Raw genomic sequence first — 17,793 nt, 5'->3', positions numbered from 1 at the left:
CCATATAATTAGATTGTATGACAATTTGTACGAAATAATAAATAAGTTTTGGTTAATATAAAATAACTAACCGTCTTGCTTCTCAATTATTTCTATTTTAAATCTGAGTTCTGTAATTCAAGTTTTGCATTGATGAACTGTCGAGTCCTCTATCATCTATTTAACGTGAAGATTGTTATTACAAAGCATCACATTTCTAAATTAACATTTGCTTAACACTTGTTCTGAAATAATCTTGATCTTATTCACCTTATCTCGGAGGATTTATGTCGATTAATGGCAGTGTTGAATTCGTCATATCATTTGGGGTGACTGATCGCTTTATTCCTTCTCGAGGCCAGTTTCTCGAAAATCCTAGAATATCTCGTCCGACAGCTAACTCGGGATAATGATCTAGAACTGACTTGTGCCGTGAGAATCCCAAACTTTTGCACTGTGACGGAGTGACACTCGTGGGCCTGGTGGCTAACCCTAGAGTTTCTGATCGCGCCTTTCTACTGAAATTCCTTTTCTGAACCTTCTTTGAACCAGCTCCGTTTTTTCTACCCATCATTCGTTTTACATCGTTTATATGAAGAATGAGTTTCTCAATGGTAGGGTAGGTTTCAGGAGGTACATAATCTTTCAGGTCTTCTGAACATCTTATTACGGGTGGTGTTCCATTGTATTTGTTAGAGCAGACCTTCTGTCCATTACTTGTCTGCAGTCTGCTCCGTTCAAATTCAGAAGAAAAGAAGTTGTTATAATTTGTTGGTATTTCCACAGATCGGGGAGACAGATTTGGCAGTCTGCCAAAACTGTCGGATTTATTCTTACTCTCAATAAACTGTCTGTACTTAGCACTCACTTTAAATCCCGGGTCAACTGGTGCGCTCTCTGAGCTTTTTTTCGATCTAGCTTCTGCTTCAGATGGGGGCTGGGTAATCAGTTTCATGCTCACTGAATACTGCCTGCTGTTATTTAATTCCTTCGAGTATGAAGAGCGAGGCAGAGCGAGGATGTCTCGAGTAATGGCATGAATGTCAATACCCTCATATATATGGGTCTTTTTGGAATGAGGTAGTGAGGATTTGGGGAGGTTTTTGTACGAGACAGAAGAACCCTCATTGATCGCTTCATCCAGCGCCCGGCTACTGGTCAGTGCCTCCATCACCTGAAAATAGAACAAGTCAAACCTCTCCTATAAAGGGACCAACTTTATTAAGACATGAGGAGAATTTCAGTCCAATGCTTATTGATTCAGCAACTTTTTACTGTGCACTGGAACGAATGTTTACACTCGAAGTTATCTGCATATTCCAAATTTACCTTGGGAAATTTTGGCTTCATAACGGAAAGCAAAGCAAATACTAACAACAAACCATTACTGATACATGTATCGTAAATCAGCTTTAATCATCGTTCTAGAAATTCTCAGAGTAAATTTGAAAACAACTGAGCACACAATCAGCACCGCAACCAACAACGTTACATTTGAACAGTGCATCACATGGCTTAGACTACTAGACTTAAAACCATGAATTAAGAACTTTAAAAGAATCCTGTGTGATGAGATTGAAGGTGATACGTAAACTTGTTAGAAAATATAGTGTAATACGGCTGGAAGTGCGGTTTTATATTACTTTTCTGCTATTACGTTACTAGGAATATGCTTGTCTTGCGTTTTGATTTTAAATTTGTTTAATTCCTTCAAATAAAAAGTGGAGCTGAATATAAGTACTTAATTCTTTGCACTGGAGTGTAGGTTAACTGGCACTGCTTCGTAGCATGGGAATTAAATATTAAATTATAATGTTATTAAATTACCGTGGTCACTGTTACGAAATTGATTTTTTGTGGTTTAAGGATTGATCTGGATTTTTAAGATATGTTCACCATTAGCATTAGTAGACAGTCGTTATGCTATTTTAAGTCATGCACAACAAAGAACGTGCATTTTTCAATCCGATATTTTACGGCCACGTGAAAATATCATTCGAATAACCAAGTCAGGAAAATCGTAAAAAATGTATTGGTATTTTAAGAATAGAACAGAAGTATATAACTCGACTAAAACTGTGTCGTATTTTAATATTTACGACAAGTAGTTTTTTCAGTCCAGCAGTCATGATATAATCTTGTTAAAATAATATTATGACATGCTCACAAGCAAATCGCAAACGCTGGTTAAAATCTGTCGGAGCAGAGACTGCTACAAGTACAGCAGTGAAAGTGGTCAAACAGGTACAGTGCACACCCTCTCTCCAAGTGCACCTGGTGACGTAGACTTTGCCAATGACATGGCCTCCTCAAGACAATCTGTCTGAGCGTGGGAGCAAGTCTAACATGCAGTTGACCATGTTCTACAATTATCATAAATAACGCTCGTTAGCTTGAAATAAGTAGATAAAGATAACATGTAACTTTGTGATTAAAATACAAGGAGAGATAGTGGATTTGTAAACTGTAGGTATGACTATCAAGCTTGTAAACCTACATGATATCGATATTGCGTGCCTTTATATTATGCGTTAAAGATTCATCAAGTTTTGCTACAATTGCAGATTATAATCATGATTGTCGGCAATCGGAAATTTAATAGAATCTTAGCTCTTCGATCAGCGCATAACCAGGCAGCCTATCAAGCCACTTGTGTGTTGGAGGCATCAAACATCAAGGCTGACTCTCATAATACTCAAATAGCTGTTATGACGGCCAAAATGCATGTGCTATAAATATAACACTAACACTAACAGGCTATCACAAAACAATGATAGTGCTTGTCTTGAATAAATTTGTGATCTAAACTTCGATTGAATGAAATATTCCGATCACCTCATTCTTCAATGGCTGAAATCCTGAGGGTTAAACTAAGAAAGACCCAGAAATATGTGCCCAAATCAACAAGGTGCTGTAATTTCATAGTTCGTCCTGTCAGAGAGGTCATTAAATGATGTATAATATTTCAACAATAATTACCATTATCTATGACTAAATGAATATAACTGAAATCAGTTATATATAATATGTATGGCACGTGATCAATTCAAGTTATAGATATCATGGATTCAGGGGAGAGAGCATGACAGGTTTGCTACCACTACCAGGCTACCTGCTAAATGTTTCAAAACTCAATTTTCAGGTTTTTACTGCATTATATATGTATCATAAACATTATGTAGGCTGTTAAAAATACAAACCATGGCGTATGCACCAAAGTTGTATCAGTTGGAAGTGTGCTCATGTCATTGGTATGAAGTGTAGCACAAAATGATTATAGTACAGGGTGGCCCATAAGTGACTACCCACAGTCCACACGCAACCTCTTAATAACTCACGTAATTCGTCTCCAAATTGCACAAAAATTTCAGAGATTATAGATATGGGTCAAACTTAGATTTCCTGAAAGTTTCGTAAGCCACGCCCAATTACAGTGCGCGTGGCGTGACACTCCCTCTTTTTCACTATTGTCTTCATAAAATGAGAACGCTTTAAGCTAAGAACTCAAAATTTTTTGCACACATTTGGCTTGATAATTGAAAACTTTTCCAAAAGTTTCAAGTTCATTGGTTAAAATATGGCTAAGTTATGACCATTTCAAAACTCATCGGATACGTGATCCGAGCACTCAGTCAGTGATCTCGTCACTTGGTTAATGGCCTGTTTGGCTCACATGCACCGCTTGATTGGTTGCAGCCTGCTTATGGGCCGGCCTATACAGCTGACAGCACCTAAAACGCTATCACACGAATTTATGATGGTGTCACCATTTCAGGGCTTGTTAGCCCTGCTAGTCACAGGTTCCTAACAATCAATAAAAAGGAATGAACCATCCATTGAATCATCGAAAATGGTTCACTATCCTCCCTTTACTGCAGAACAACGATTGTTCATCTACCTGAAGAAAGAAAATGGGGAGTTCTACCCTCAGATTAAACGACAATTTCAGATGAAATTCAACCGACCACCCCCTTGCCGATGAACCTCATTAATACACGCTAACGCCTTACTCTTGATCAGATTGGGTGACGAGATCAGTAATTGAGTGCAAATATCACTGACTGAGTGCTCGGATCACATATCCGATGGATTTTAAAATGGTCATAACTCAGCCATATTTTAACCAATGAACTTGAAACTTTTGGAAAAGTTTTCAATTATCAAGCCAAATGTGTGCAAAAAATTTTGAGTTCTTAGCTTAAAGCGTTCTCATTTTATGAAGACAATAGTGAAAAAGAGGGAGTGTCACGCCACGCCCACTGTAATTGGGCGTGGCTTACGAAACTTTCAGGAAATCTAAGTTTGACCCATATCTATAATCTCTGAAATTTTTGTGCAATTTGGAGACGAATTACGTGAGTTATTAAGAGGTTGCGTGTGGGTAGTCACTTATGGGCCACCCTGTATATTATATACATTTTTTTTTTTGATTCTTTTAAAAGTAATATTGATTGTAGAGTTTTAACTAATAATGCTATTTCTGAAAATTCTGATATTTTTGGTATATTGAGTAAATGCGCCGTCCAGGTGGTTGGTAAAGTGCCTCCGGGGAAGCCTCATCAGTACAGCGACGATCCAACTGTCGTTAAACTTTCAGCAGAGAGAAAGTCCCTTCAGCAAGAATGTAGCCTCACAGGGATAAGTGACAGGAGTGACCTCAGAAAAAGAATTAACCATCTCAAACGTACCATCAAAAAGAGGTTGAAATCTATCAACGCGGCCACTGCTAACGCCCTAGTAGATGTCATCAACAACACCGACAGCTGCAGAAGCATGTTTGAAGCGAATAGAACTTTGGCCCAGTGTAGGATGAAGAAAGATGGAGTGACTGTCCACGATGCAGACGGCAACACCTTAGGTTCTGACTCATTAAAAGCAGAAGCTATTAAAGAATACTTTAATAATGAGTTCAATGACAAAGATGAACCCCACCTCCCAGCATTCATAGACCCTCCTGGAAGCCTCCTCTGTCCCATAACACCTGAAGAAGTTGGCCGTGCTGTTATGAAGCTGAAATCCGGTAGAGCGTGTGGCCCTGACGGTATACCTAATGAGCTAATGAAAGCTGCTGGATATCCCCTCCACTGTGAGTTGGCTAGGATCTACAATCTCTCCTTTGAGACCAACACATACATCCCAGCTTTATCTAAAACTTTTCAAACAATACATAATTATACAGAATTGAACGCTTCTAAATAAACCCAGTTATAAAAGGAAAAAACCGATATAGCCCTAATTTTCACTATCCCAGAATATCGAAACCCAAATTATGTATTGAAAGAGGGGTAACCAAAACACGGTAGTGTGCAGTAAATACCACACCCGCAATAACATTGGGCCCTAGCAACAATTAATTAATCAATTAATCAAAACATATAATATTGTACTTATAGAAAATATAAAACTCTCAAGGCTCCTTCTCCGAGCTAATGACTCTAAAGTTCCTGATTACGTGAACTTTGTCCGGCTCTGCTGTCCTTTTATTGAGTAGCTGGACGACAACTTTCTTGTAGGCTATTCTGTCTGCAGCTGATCTATCAGGAGTTATGTAAACAGAACTAAACCCCTCTACATGTCTTAATAACTTAGTCTTGCTCAAGATGGTACGAGCTTGATCTGAGCTTGACAAAGTGAATTTAACTGGTCTGACTCGTTCACTTGTGTCCTTTCCAACTCTATTACATCTCAAAAGTTTCGGTTTTTCGTTGAGATGGTCCAACAAAATACCAGATACCTTAGCATCCAGGTTCTCCTCAGTCTCTGGAATCCCAAAGATAATCAGACTTTTACTTCGATCTTCTTCTAGGGCAACCCTTTTCACTGCAGCTTGGATTTTCTTCGGTGCAAAGGCGTTTTTGCACGTGTTTTTCAACAGAGACGAAAAGGTCTTAATCTCTTTCTGAGCTGCACTTTTCACAGTTCCAATCTCGTCATCCTTCTTCAAAGCTAACTTCTCCTGCAGATCACTGATTTTTGTCATATCTTCTTCTTGCTTAGAGAGTAACTTCTCTTGCAGTTCTATGATCTTAGTCGCATCTTCTATTTTTTCTTTCTTGAACACCCTGTTGTCGGTAGCTGTTTCTGTGGCAGATTGTAACAATGGACCACAATAATCGTTCAGCAAATAGCACACTGTCTCTAGCCATTCTGATAACCTCTCTCTAGGCACACTTCTCTGGTTCAGTTTGTCAAATTGCACATCATCGTTGTGTTCGGCACCGATTTTACTTCTAATCTCCTTGAAAATACTGTCAGTTGCCATGCAGTGGCGTAACGAAAGGCCCTGCTGACCCCGCTGTGCAGGGGGGCGCCGTCTTAGGGGGGCGCCAAATCGTCGTTTGAATGTGGGACAATTTCGAAAACTTAACTAAAGTACTAGCAAAACTGCGCGTTTTGCTCTAGATACACACTTTTTTAGAGATTTTACCGGCGTATTCTTTAAAATCACCTAATTTGTTCAATTTTAGGGAGGGGCACCAAAAGGGGAGGGGGCGCCAACAGGGGGCGCTTTTTTCGGCAGGGGGGCGCCAACAGGCAACGTTACGCCACTGTTGCCATGTGTATCTGATTCACATACTCCGTAAGGAACTGGCCATTCATAACCATAGCATCATCTACCATATCCAAGTGTTCATTCTGTAGCGGCAAAGGCATCGTACACGTTGTACTATTGGAGAAGGTATCCTGACACCCCTTCAGAAGCCAGGAAAACCCCGTGGTCCGATAAAGTCTATCCGGCCCCTCACATTGCTAAATGGAACTAGAAAAGTCCTATCCCTCGTAGCCTTGAACAGAATCAATTACCACGTTGATATGTACACTGGACCTTGGCAGGCGGCATACAAGCAGGGTCGCAGTTGTGCTGACCTGGTATGGTCTCAGAGAATGTTGACATCAGTGGTTACCAGGCGCGAGTTTGAGTATAGTAAAATCAACATTGACATGACCGCTGCGTTTAGTACTATCCGCAGACAGACCATCATCAACCTCCTCATTGATGCAGGATGCTCTAGAGACGACATTCGCCTAGTTCAGTACCTCCTCTCAAATACAAAGCTCAAGGTGACGGTCAACAGATCTGAGTCTGGTGAATTTGTGACTAATATTGGCGCTTACCAGGGAGACAGTCTGGCAGGTAAAGTGTTTACATTGACCCTTGCCGGTGCCCTGAATCACATCAGAGCCGTGATCAGTGTCACGATTCCTAGACCGAACCCCCAGTCTCTGATAGAGGCCTCCCGTTAGAGTCCGCCTATGCTGACGATGCTGAGCTTCTGAGTGAAGATGGTCAGAGCCTGGTGAAGATACTAGAGATTGCCAGTGATATACTAAAGGATTGGAGTCTCTTTGTTAACGAATCTAAGACAGTGTTTACAAGAGTGTATTTGGCAGATACAGATGCTTTAGATGCCCATGGCAATAAAATTAGAGGAGATGAAGAGTGGCGAGAGTCAGTGCTATTAGGATCAAAGCTCTGTTCAGAAAGAGATATTGTCAACAGACGCAACAAAGCCAATGTTGCCTTTTACACCTACAAGAAAGTCTGGTTGAATAGTTCTGTTCAGATCAGTGAGAGTAGAAAGCTGAAGCTGTACGAAGCTCTTGTCACTTCAGTGTTGTTGTATAACTGTAGCAGCTGGGCTGCTCCTGAAACCGTAATGGCATCTGTCGACGTTCTTCAAAGAAAGCATCTGAGACAGATAATCAACACCTATTGGCCTACGGTTATCAGTAACGAGAATTTATATAAGAGATGTAATGTCAGACCCCTTACTGAAAGGATCAAGATGGAAGATGCTTGGGCACGTTCTCAGAAGCGGTGATGACACTCCCGCTTTCTTATCTTTTAGATTTGCATGTTTAGGATGTTTTGACTACAAAGGAAGGAGGGGCAGACCTCGTTCAAATTTATTTGATTTATTATTAAAAGACATTATGACAAAGAATATTATTGTGATTGTAAATAAAATATTTAGTTTAAGTAATTTCAACGATTTAGTGTACAAAGCTCATGATAGACGTTTATGGAGAAGCTATGGGTGAGTCGAGACTACTCGGCCACTCGATTTTATGATTTATTTTCTATTATCTTGTGTTTGCTGTATATAGTTGATTAAAAAAATGAAAAATATACATTTTAAAAATTCTTACCATTTGTGAGCAGTGAGCTCTGGCTAGCATTCTGGCACGATCAGGTGGAAACAGCCTCAGTTTCATGCTTCTGGTGGATCTTGTTGAGATGCTGAGAAACTTTGCCGGACTCGCAGTTGATCTCGGCCTTGACATCTGATGATTTTTTATAAGAAGATAGTAATATGCGAGTGATTGCAACTCAAATAGCGAATAGTCAAAAGTCCACATTTCTGCTTTTCAAGAACCCAAAACTTATTCAAAGTCAAGTATTCCCTATGTATGTAAGTATCATTGGAGCTCCAAGTCTAGACTTTACCTACCACTGTACTGTTGGCGACACGGGGTGGATCCATTAGCGAATCTGGCAACATGATTTGCATCGGCTTTACTTCAATGGATCCATTGGCGCCATGGTAGTTGTATGACTGACTTGATTTTGCCATTGGACTTGGGTTTCGTATATAAATAATTGGAGATCTATATTAGTATTATATTAGTGACCACACTCACTCACAGTATAGTGGAAAAAGGTCAGAACTACTTTTTTACCCCTTCAACATTTTGCCGCCCCCTTCCAGCATTTCGACCGATCGTTAAAGTGGACGGGATATTACACAAATCGGACGTTATTTAAAAAATACATACCTAATAGTAATACCTATACATACAATTTTATCTGGTTGATTCGGAATCAGTGGTAAAAATATTTGTAATTGTAAAATTTTATTTATAAAATTGAATCGAGACCCAAGTGCACATACTGCACAACCTTACTGAAAGATAGGGATAATCGGCCTCATAACTCAAATCTTAATGTAAATATTGTGAGACTATTCTTGTTGCAATTTCAGGTAATTTCGGCCCTCGAATCGATAATAAATTTGTATTTTCGAACACTTTCAAATAGAATTGGATATACCTTATCGGACTTTATTTGAACGGACATTAATTGGACGCTGGAGGCCCTAGCGTTCATTTTAATGTCCGTTCAAATAAAGTCCGACAAGGTACTATTTAAATTAAATATATTAAATGAATGTCTTTGACTTTGAGTGTTCATTTTAATGCCCGTTCAAAATTATGTCCGCTCACAAAATGTCCGGTCAAATTACGTCCGATATGGTAGTCTTTTGAAGGCATTCCCACAATCCCTATCTGTAATACTAATAGATAGTATAATAGTAAGAACTATCAAAGATGCTCGACATTTTACTAGAATACCTATTACATTACTTTAATTAGTATATTACTCGTCGAAAAGTAGAACTGAATAAAGAGGGGCAAAAATTCCAATTCTCATGACAACATTTACATACCGACATTGATATTGATAACAATGAAAATGACCAGCGGCTAAATGGTTTGACGGTAAGCTGTTCTCCATTCTCATGCTGTGTGCAGGCCTTTAAGTCTACAAACTCAGCAGTGCCAGTAGTAGTACGTCATCGCAGAGTAATTAGTAAATAAGCTGGGTAAGTGACAAGCTGAGTAAGTGAGCCGATCAGAATATATGACATATTCGCAACTTGCAAGTTAAACGATAATGTAATGAGTGATAATATTACTGTTTGTGAAATGTGACGTGGCTAAGATATGCTGCAAAGTTTAATAAGTTAATACATGGTCAGCAGGTGGGACTGACAGTGATAAAAGGTTAAACTGTACAGTATAATATGCTAGTAACCCGTTGGAGGGCGACCTCATGGCTACAAGACGAGACGTTTTAAACAGGATTCCGACAACGAGCAAAAAGTATACGGTCGCAGGAAAGCTGCTAGAATTGCCTAGAATTGAGCTCATTTTAAGGTTTGGTACGTTAATGTTACTATGGGCACGGGACAGCAGTAACGTGTCTTATTATCATCACACGTCTTACCTGGAGCTGACCTTTACAATTACTAGAATTACATTAGTCTCGTCACAGATCTGTGTCTGTGCTTTGTCGACACGGAAAGTACAGTGCCAACTGCCACCACTAATTTAAATAGTCAAATATAATCATCAGTTAATGAAATTGTAGCTGTTGCAGATTCTAATTCTATCAATGAAAGTTGAGCCGGAACTCATTTAGGTCCATTTACCCATGTCACATGTCCTAGGACTGCAATTTTATTTTATTTGGGACTGCGCAAAATTTTGATCCACAATATAAGTATTTAACGTACGTCTTAAAATGAACAGTGATATGCAAAACTTAATAGGAAGTAGGAACTAATATAATGAACTGCCGTTTATTTTTTGTGAACGGGGGACAATGTGAATTATAAGCAAGTGGCTTATGTGTACTTTTGCGAATAAGTCTAGAATAGTTTCACAATTTATTCGCTCGGTCCTTTTTGATTCCTATCAAGAGTTCCTATCCGGGTTTCGTTCGATTTTTAAGTTGATAATTTAGTGTAACAAACGAAAACAATAATCTTCCAAAATAATCATCTAAAACTTTTGACAGTTTGAAGAATGATGTAACAAATAATAAAAAACGTAAAATATAAGTGTCGGCCAAGCCAAAGGCATTGCAGGTATTCAATATGAAACGTAGCAGCAAAATTCTTCAACAACTGTAAGAACACGAAAAATATAGCAACATATATCATGTGAACGTGGATAAATGCAGCACCTCTTTAAGATAAATCTCAGCTAGGTTAAAGCAGATTCAGGGTCGGGAGACTAGAGGGTGCAATATCCGCCACAGAGAGAAGTTTTAGACCTCCATTTCTTGAGGCTTCTCTTCATCTGACCCAATAGCCTCTCCTTCCTCGTCATCTGAGAAGTCAGGCTTGACTTTGTTCTCGTCCTTGATTGGCTCTGGTTCCTTGAAGTTGGTACGTTCGAACATGTTAGCATATTTCTTCTTCTGGGCTTGTTTGAAGCTCATTACTTTGTTGCGACAGAACTTGATCTTGCTTGCTGCGGCTGTGTTCTTGGGATCTTCCTCCAGAACGGCTTTGAAGTGACCGATGGCATCTTCCCATTCCTGGCTCATCTCAGCAGACTGTCCTCTTCTGAATAGAGCTTTGATGTTCTTAGGATCAAGCTTCAGAGCAGACTCGCACGCTTTGAACGCGTTTATCCCATCTTGAAGTTTCAATAGACAGAGAGCTTGGTTGCTGTAACTAGCGACCTGAAGCAGCTGTGATTTTCTCTCGTGTTCTGGATCCTTCTCTTCGCTCTTCTCAGCTTCTCCGTCCTTATCCTCGTCATCACTGTCTGGCATGTCATCAAAATCCTCCGCTTCAGGCTCCAAATACTCTGTGATAACTTTGTACTTCTTCAGAGCCAGGTCGAACTTTCCTGCTTTGAAATATTCCGTGCCCAATTCTTTGGCTTTCTCAGCAAACTCGATCTTTTCGGCGTTCGACATTTCATACTTATATTTAGCCTGTTCAAAGTCCTCTAGGGTAAGGTTGTAAACCAAATCAGCTCCTCCTGGGACAGCGAGTTTAGCGTCTCCAACATCGCCATATGCGTAGTGGGACTTCACTGTTACATTAGCGGATTCTCCTTTCTTCATTTTCAGCAGGGCTTTCTCAACGCCAGGAACTGAGAAGTGGAAGTTTTAGACGTGTAAACCGGGAGCTTTGTGGTTGGAAATAATCCGACAATACAAGTATATATCCAATATATATCCAATATCTTAATTCATTATTAACAGTCTTTTTGAAGATGATACGGACAAATTATATTTTATAAAGCACTTACCAACACCCTCTCCAGCGCCATCACCCAGAATAAACTTGACGGATCTAGTCTCCAGATCTCTGTCCAAGTGCTTCATGGACCAGGATACACTAACAGTGGAGCCCTCTCTCGGGTTGGACAGACCGGAACCTTCCTTAGTGGTGTTCTTCGAGACACCGCCGTCATCACTACAGTCATCTCCGAAGAAATCGTGCATCTCAACCTGAAATTTAATCGAGTTTGGTAAGAGGTGGGACAGTGAGTCGCATAGTGACGTAATGGAAATGGACCTTCCCTTTTCCTTTGTTGCTCAACTACTGTAATGTGACCATGTCGCGAAATGTGTTTCAGATGATGAACCTCGTTGTAGAACATTACCAACAACGCTTGGTTGCTGTGTGAAGTACTTAGCTAATATTCTAATTGCGATAGTAATTTTAATTGGACAAAACCCGCCCAAGGGTCTGGCACCTCGGCCTTCCAGAAATGCAGCGCACGTACGCATTTTTCTGAAATTTGGCGCGAACTTTCCAGAAAGCCTATAAAGGACACGGATAATCTTACCGCGCGTGCCAAATACAACATTTAGTAGTGTGACCGAAAAGTCGAGCTCTAAATTAACCGTTTCTGGCAGTGACGGCTGTTTAATGAAAATACAGCGTACATTTCTAAGGATTAAAATTTAAAAGAAATGGTTTCGTTGCCTAACAGTTGAGATCATTTGAAGTGGCCAATGACGGTGGGTTTAATTTAGCATATAAACTGTTCAATACTTATGATGGATTTGAAAAAGTGGACTCACCTCGAACTCGAGAGTAGAGTTAGGTGGGATTTTAGGGGGAGATCCGCTAGCACCGTATGCATATTCTGGTTTACAAGTTAACACAGCTGTCTCACCTCTTTTCATTGTTACTATCCCTTCGTCCCAGCCCTTTATCACTTGTCCTGAGGAGTAATGGTTAGATTTATCCTTTCATACAAAAAAACATTTTTAAACACTTTCTCTAAATCAAGTTTATAGCAACAACAAAACTCCGTTTACCAAGAACCCTGATTTACTGTGAGCCCCTGATGTTTGCTCTCCGTATAAATCAAGGTTTTAAAGTATTAATAAGGATAAAATTTGACCTGGACCGTTTAATTAGCAGAAAAATAAAGAACAAATTTCGACGTATTGTTTAAGATTAGACTTAAACTTACCAGTTCCAACTTTGAACTTGAAGAGCTCGTCTCTATCCTTGCTTGAATCGAAGACGGTGCCATCAAGAAGACGCCCGGTGTAATGTACTTTCACTTCATTACCACTCGAGGGAGTATCTCCTGCTCCTTCAGTTAGTATCTGAGAATATTGTAGTGTGTAGTGTAGTGTAGTGTAGTGTAGTGTAGTGTAGTGTAATGTAGTGTAGTGTAGTGTAGTGTAGTGTAGTGTAGTGTGTAGTGTGTAGTGTAGTGTAGTGTGTGGTGTGTAGTGACTAGTGTGCAGTGTGCAGTGTAGTATGTAGTGTGTAGTGTGAGATGTGTAGTGTGTGGTGTAATGTAGTGTAGTGTGTAGTGGCGCTAGTGTGTAGTGTATAGTGTAGTGTTATGTAGTGTGTAGTGTGAGGTGTGTAGAGTAGTGTGTAGTGTAGTGTAGTGTAGTGTAGTGTAGTGTAGTGTAGTGTAGTGTAGTGTAGTGTAGTGTAATATGTAGTGTAGAGTAGTGTGTAGTGTAGTGTAGTGTAGTGTAGTGTAGTGTGTAGTGTGTAGTGTGTAGTGTGTAGTGTAGTGTAATATGTAGTGTAGTGTGTAGTGTGAGCAGTGAGGTGTGTAGTGTGAGGTGTGTGGTGTAATGTAGTGTAGTTTTGTGTAGTGTATTGTGGTTTGGTGTAGTGTAGTGTAGTATAGTGTAGTGTAGTGTAGTGTAGTGTAGTGTAGTGTAGTGTAGTGTAGTGTAGTGTAGTGTAGTGTAGTGTAGTGTAGTGTAGTGTAGTGTAGTTTAGATTAATATAGTTTAATGTAATTTATGCTTCGCACAACTCCATTGTGCTTATAGGACAATTACCCAATAATACTCTATTATTTAAACTATTATTAAATCTCACCTTTTTGAGGATTCCACCATCTTGTGCTTTGCTTACGTCAACCATGGCTTATTGCTGTTACTGGGGGGAAATGTTAGATATGGTATCTCAAAACAAGGTGACCGTACAAATCAAAAATGAATATATTTGATTGCTAAATTTCAAAATACAGTATAATATAGTTTGGGAACTATGCCGAATCCATTCTTTGATAATAACACACAACATTACAACATACAACACATCATATATTTAGAAATAAAAAACCTTGAACTAAATAATTACATACTGATATTGTTAAGTATTTTACGAATGCAAATTGAACATGGCCATGATTAAGGGCTATGCTAATCAGTATATAGTAAGAAACTTTGATAATTAAGCTTCAGCATTTTGTAAACATTACAGGTTTGAGTTTGTACCTAAAGGCTACTACATATTCACATGCTTTTAACTCAGAACTGTAATCATACTAAAATGATCAATTAATAATTTGGTCTGCTAAAGAAAATTATTTGCAAACGTCCAAACATGTAATTATTGAGGAAACAGCTGTACCAAGATAAAGAATATGAGGTTATACTGTACAGTCAGAAGATTAAAAATAAATTTCAAAATAACAATTAGAATCTATTGAATACAAAATGAATAGTGGAATTTATCACAAACTCTTAAAAAGAAGATAGCTTAATGAATAATGGCTCATTGTTCGATCAACATGTAACTTGAAATACAATCCATGATCCATTTCGTTGATTTTACCAATAATTCAGTTGATGTTTGGCTCTCACTAATAATGATAGTAGACTGAGGATGGAGAATTGAGTCTTCTTCGGCATGGTATACTTTAGTCTTTTTTAAAGCAGGCTCTTTTGGGGCCCTGCTCAACAATTTGCCATTAGCCGACTGAATTAAATCAGAGATAACATCCTTGCTGAGATTTTTTGTATTATTTTTATTGTCAATGAAAAAGGTTAAGCCAGTAAACAGTCTTGGAACACCGTTTTTCTGATCTGAAAATGATTTTAGTGGAGCACCTTTGGCAGAATTCAAAGCTCCTTTTACCACATATTCCAAGGGATTTATCCAACTTGATGACTTGGCACACTCATCCAACCATCTGACTGAAACGATTATTACACCCAGTGCCATAGCCTTCATAAACTTTATTGTACGTTTACAACAGCTATTCTCGTCTATTGCACAAACTAAATGGGTAACTTGGTTTGTCACTTCTTCTACTGTTTTAAAAGTCAGTCCTTTCATCTTCTGGTACTTTCCAAATTTAGCATTTGGTACTCCAGAAAAAGCTATGACGACATCCTCCATGGATTCTTCAGGAGGATGATTTTCATCTAGTACAGACAGATTCTGAGCACTTGTTGCTTTGTCCAGTAATTGTAGTGCTTTATCTGACTGAGCACAATCTACAGGGGTATAGCCATCTAGGTTTTTAAGTATTTTACATGCTCCATTTTCAAGAAGAAGTTCAATGATATCGACAGCATCTTTAGCACAGGCATCATGAAGTGGTGTATCATGATTTTCTGCTTTAGCATTAATCTGGGCCCCATGCTTCAGGAGAAGTCTTGCACAATCAACATGCCTCTTGATACAGGCCTCATGAAGAGGGGTCCATCCAGCATTATCTTTACTGTTCACATCAATCTCGTTTTCAACCAACAGTGACTTAAGCTTCTCAAAATCACCTGTTATTGCAGCCTTATGAAGTAAGGTTTCACCCTTCTGATTCCTCTTGTTTCTTGGAGTCGATGTAGGTGTTTTAGGAGTTCTTGCAGCTGTTTGTTTAGAACGAGGTGTTTTGATAATTGCCTGTGGAGTTCTGATTTCAGACAAAGGAATTGTTGCAGGAGATGTTTTCACTCTTTTTGGCTTTGCTTTGTTTTCAGAACTTTTTCTCTTAATCACAGGTGTTTTTGGAAGATCACTTTTTATTGAGGAAGAACTGCTCCTTTTACTTCTTGTGCTCATTGAACCTTTAAAATCATCTTTTCTCTCCAGTTTTTTTGTTGGAACTTTTAAACCTTTGTCACTATCCGTAATAAGTTCATCAATTTTTATTGATGATGAGCTCTTCCTAGTTCTTCTTGCTTTTGATTTTTGGTCATTTCCTGGTTCCAAAACATTATCAATCTCTTCAAAAAGGACACTATTCTTAAGCCAGTTTGATATCTGAGAGTCATCATCTACAACATTGTGGACAGGTACTTTGGGACATTTATGCCTATTTCTCATGGAGTATGTTCTTCCAACAGGTTTTACATGACAAGATTTCTGACTCACATTTTCGATTGGAGTAGTTGGTAATGAAACCTTGTGCATATCTTTACCTTTACCTGCATCAATATTGCTATGCGATTCCGAACTGCTTTTAATCTCTAAAATCAAATCAAATACTGGAAGATCATCTGCATCGTCATTTGAGTCATCAAATATAGAATTTAAATTGGAGTATTGTTCTGGCTGCTGATCCAAATTCAATGTCCTGCAAGAGGAACCAGCTATACCAGAATGTTGAAGATCAGTGTTTGGAACTGGCTGCTTGGGGCTTTCATTACTAGCAGTAACAAATGAGTCTGGGTCATCTTGATCATTATCTGGAGGTGTATGGAATAAGGGTGCTTTTTCATCATCTAAAATATTTACACCATCATCCACATCAATATTGGCAACAGTTTCTTTCTCAACACCCCCTTCCTCCCTCAAAGAAGACTGTTTTAAGAAGTTTCCTGTTTTATTGTTTTCCTGTTCTAAAATGTCTTCTGAACAGTCCCTGGGATTAGTGTCATTGAAATCTGCTTCAAATTTTGGCAACACATCTTCACATAAGTTTATAATCTGATCTATCTCATGATGAATGTGCAAGTCTTTTCTCCAAAATGGATGTCTGCACTCAGGGCAACGAAATTCACCTAAAGCTGAAAAAAATTTTTATAAGTTTTACTGCTAAACATTGATTGCTACCAAAAACACATTAAAATCCTTTAGAAATTGACACTCCTTCTGGAATAACTTAAAATTAAATCTCTTCTTTCGAAGAAAAGGCCATGATATAATAATTTACCTTCACAATGGTTCATGATGCAGTCATGGCAGTACATGTGAGAACATCCTCCACTAGCTGGCTTTTTCATGATGGTAGAACAGAGCGAGCAAGTAAGTGAGGATAGCAAATTCTTTATAGAGGTCACTGTGTTGACCCATTTTATTTGCGCCATCAGCAGCTGTGCGCCTTTGAACTTGGCTTCAGACAGTTATATGTTAACGATATTAGTTTTTACGGGCACAAAAGCAGACGAAATTTTTTTAAAACTGGGGTACAAAAAAAATATAACCCTTTGTAATTTAAAAATGTTCAACTAAAAATAAAATCCATAAATTCACATCACATCATAAAACGGTTTAAACCCCCACCAAACAAGCACTCCATGACCTTTTAAGGTTTAGGAGTGTTAATCAGGTTAAGGTCCAAATCACTTATCGCCGTGGGTGGAAGAGTTTTGGTACCTCTGTAACCCCTGATAGAGATTATACAGGTTCTGAGTAAATCAAAACGCAGTCTGCGTCTGACAAATGACATCACATCACAATACCGTTGGCCACTCTTAAGGCTGATCTTTTCAGCGAGATGTTTTAGGAACTATGAAGCCTCACAAGCCATTCCTCCTGTAGTACTGATTACCAGTGGCGTGACAGTAGCCTTTTCTACATTGAGGACTCTGTCATTGTACTCACATTTTTTGTTTTTCTCGTGAGATTGATACATCAGCGAGATACTCTAAAGTAATGAAAATATTCTAACAATATACACATAATATAGCCATGACCCTATATAAAAATTCTGTAAAAATGGTACAAATTTAAAAACTGAGGTAAAAATAAAACCCTTTGTAATAATACAGGGTGGGCCAAAAGTCAGTGT

At 38.8% G+C, this 17,793-nt stretch overlaps 4 protein-coding genes across 6 annotated transcripts in view; 1 reads left to right on the top strand and 3 right to left on the bottom strand.

The window, feature by feature from the left end:
- LOC134812098 (inner centromere protein A-like) overlaps positions 1 to 17,793 on the top strand; it is a 115,488-nt gene that overhangs the window by 12,457 nt on the left and 85,238 nt on the right. The window lies entirely within an intron of this gene.
- LOC134813110 (uncharacterized) lies at positions 51 to 8,497 on the bottom strand. Of its 3 annotated transcripts, XM_063820791.1 has the most exons (3): positions 8,433 to 8,497; positions 8,131 to 8,265; positions 51 to 1,153 (listed from the first exon to the last, which is right to left on the bottom strand). In XM_063820791.1, exons 1-3 carry the CDS (start codon positions 8,490 to 8,492, stop codon positions 251 to 253), a joined length of 1,098 nt encoding a protein of 365 aa, XP_063676861.1. In that variant the 5' UTR covers positions 8,493 to 8,497; the 3' UTR covers positions 51 to 250. The 3 variants fall into 3 exon arrangements, with proteins under 3 accessions (XP_063676861.1, XP_063676863.1, XP_063676862.1); XM_063820793.1 differs by lacking the exons at positions 8,131 to 8,265; positions 8,433 to 8,497 and adding an exon at positions 1,362 to 1,907 and having other exon boundaries at positions 59 to 1,153; XM_063820792.1 differs by lacking the exons at positions 8,131 to 8,265; positions 8,433 to 8,497 and adding an exon at positions 1,309 to 1,907 and having other exon boundaries at positions 60 to 1,153.
- LOC134812153 (peptidyl-prolyl cis-trans isomerase FKBP4-like) lies at positions 10,531 to 13,933 on the bottom strand. Its single transcript, XM_063819393.1, has 5 exons — positions 13,872 to 13,933; positions 12,991 to 13,129; positions 12,593 to 12,735; positions 11,812 to 12,013; positions 10,531 to 11,652 (listed from the first exon to the last, which is right to left on the bottom strand). The coding sequence occupies exons 1-5, from the start codon at positions 13,914 to 13,916 to the stop codon at positions 10,814 to 10,816; spliced, it is 1,368 nt and encodes a 455-aa protein (XP_063675463.1). The 5' UTR covers positions 13,917 to 13,933; the 3' UTR covers positions 10,531 to 10,813.
- Positions 14,098 to 17,111, bottom strand: LOC134812894 (BRCA1-associated RING domain protein 1-like). Its single transcript, XM_063820496.1, has 2 exons — positions 16,936 to 17,111; positions 14,098 to 16,789 (listed from the first exon to the last, which is right to left on the bottom strand). Exons 1-2 carry the CDS (start codon positions 17,087 to 17,089, stop codon positions 14,553 to 14,555), a joined length of 2,391 nt encoding a protein of 796 aa, XP_063676566.1. The 5' UTR covers positions 17,090 to 17,111; the 3' UTR covers positions 14,098 to 14,552.

This window comes from Bolinopsis microptera, chromosome 3 (genome assembly GCF_026151205.1).
Source record: "Bolinopsis microptera isolate Bmic1 chromosome 3, MBARI_Bmic_1.0, whole genome shotgun sequence".
In the NCBI taxonomy this organism is placed as follows: domain Eukaryota; kingdom Metazoa; phylum Ctenophora; class Tentaculata; order Lobata; family Bolinopsidae; genus Bolinopsis; species Bolinopsis microptera.
The sequence above is the reverse complement of the archived record's forward strand: the minus strand, read 5'-3'. Positions and strand labels throughout refer to the sequence as shown.

What these genes read in the sequence shown, in the direction of transcription:
- LOC134813110 (XM_063820791.1), bottom strand. Translation starts at nt 8,492, where the DNA reads ATGCAAATCATGTTGCCAGATTCGCTAATGGATCCACCCCGTGTCGCC. An exon ending in GTGTCGCCAACAGTACAGTG is followed by an intron (nt 8,266 to 8,432) that starts GTAGGTAAAGTC and finishes AAAAATCATCAG; the next exon opens with ATGTCAAGGCCGAGATCAAC. An exon ending in GAGCTCACTGCTCACAAATG is followed by an intron (nt 1,154 to 8,130) that starts GTAAGAATTTTT and finishes TTCTATTTTCAG; the next exon opens with GTGATGGAGGCACTGACCAG.
- LOC134812153 (XM_063819393.1), bottom strand. Translation starts at nt 13,916, where the DNA reads ATGGTTGACGTAAGCAAAGCACAAGATGGTGGAATCCTCAAAAAG. An exon ending in ATGGTGGAATCCTCAAAAAG is followed by an intron (nt 13,130 to 13,871) that starts GTGAGATTTAAT and finishes CAATATTCTCAG; the next exon opens with ATACTAACTGAAGGAGCAGG. An exon ending in CAAGTTCAAAGTTGGAACTG is followed by an intron (nt 12,736 to 12,990) that starts GTAAGTTTAAGT and finishes ATTACTCCTCAG; the next exon opens with GACAAGTGATAAAGGGCTGG.
- LOC134812894 (XM_063820496.1), bottom strand. Translation starts at nt 17,089, where the DNA reads ATGGCGCAAATAAAATGGGTCAACACAGTGACCTCTATAAAGAATTTG. An exon ending in CATCATGAACCATTGTGAAG is followed by an intron (nt 16,790 to 16,935) that starts GTAAATTATTAT and finishes AATTTTTTTCAG; the next exon opens with CTTTAGGTGAATTTCGTTGC.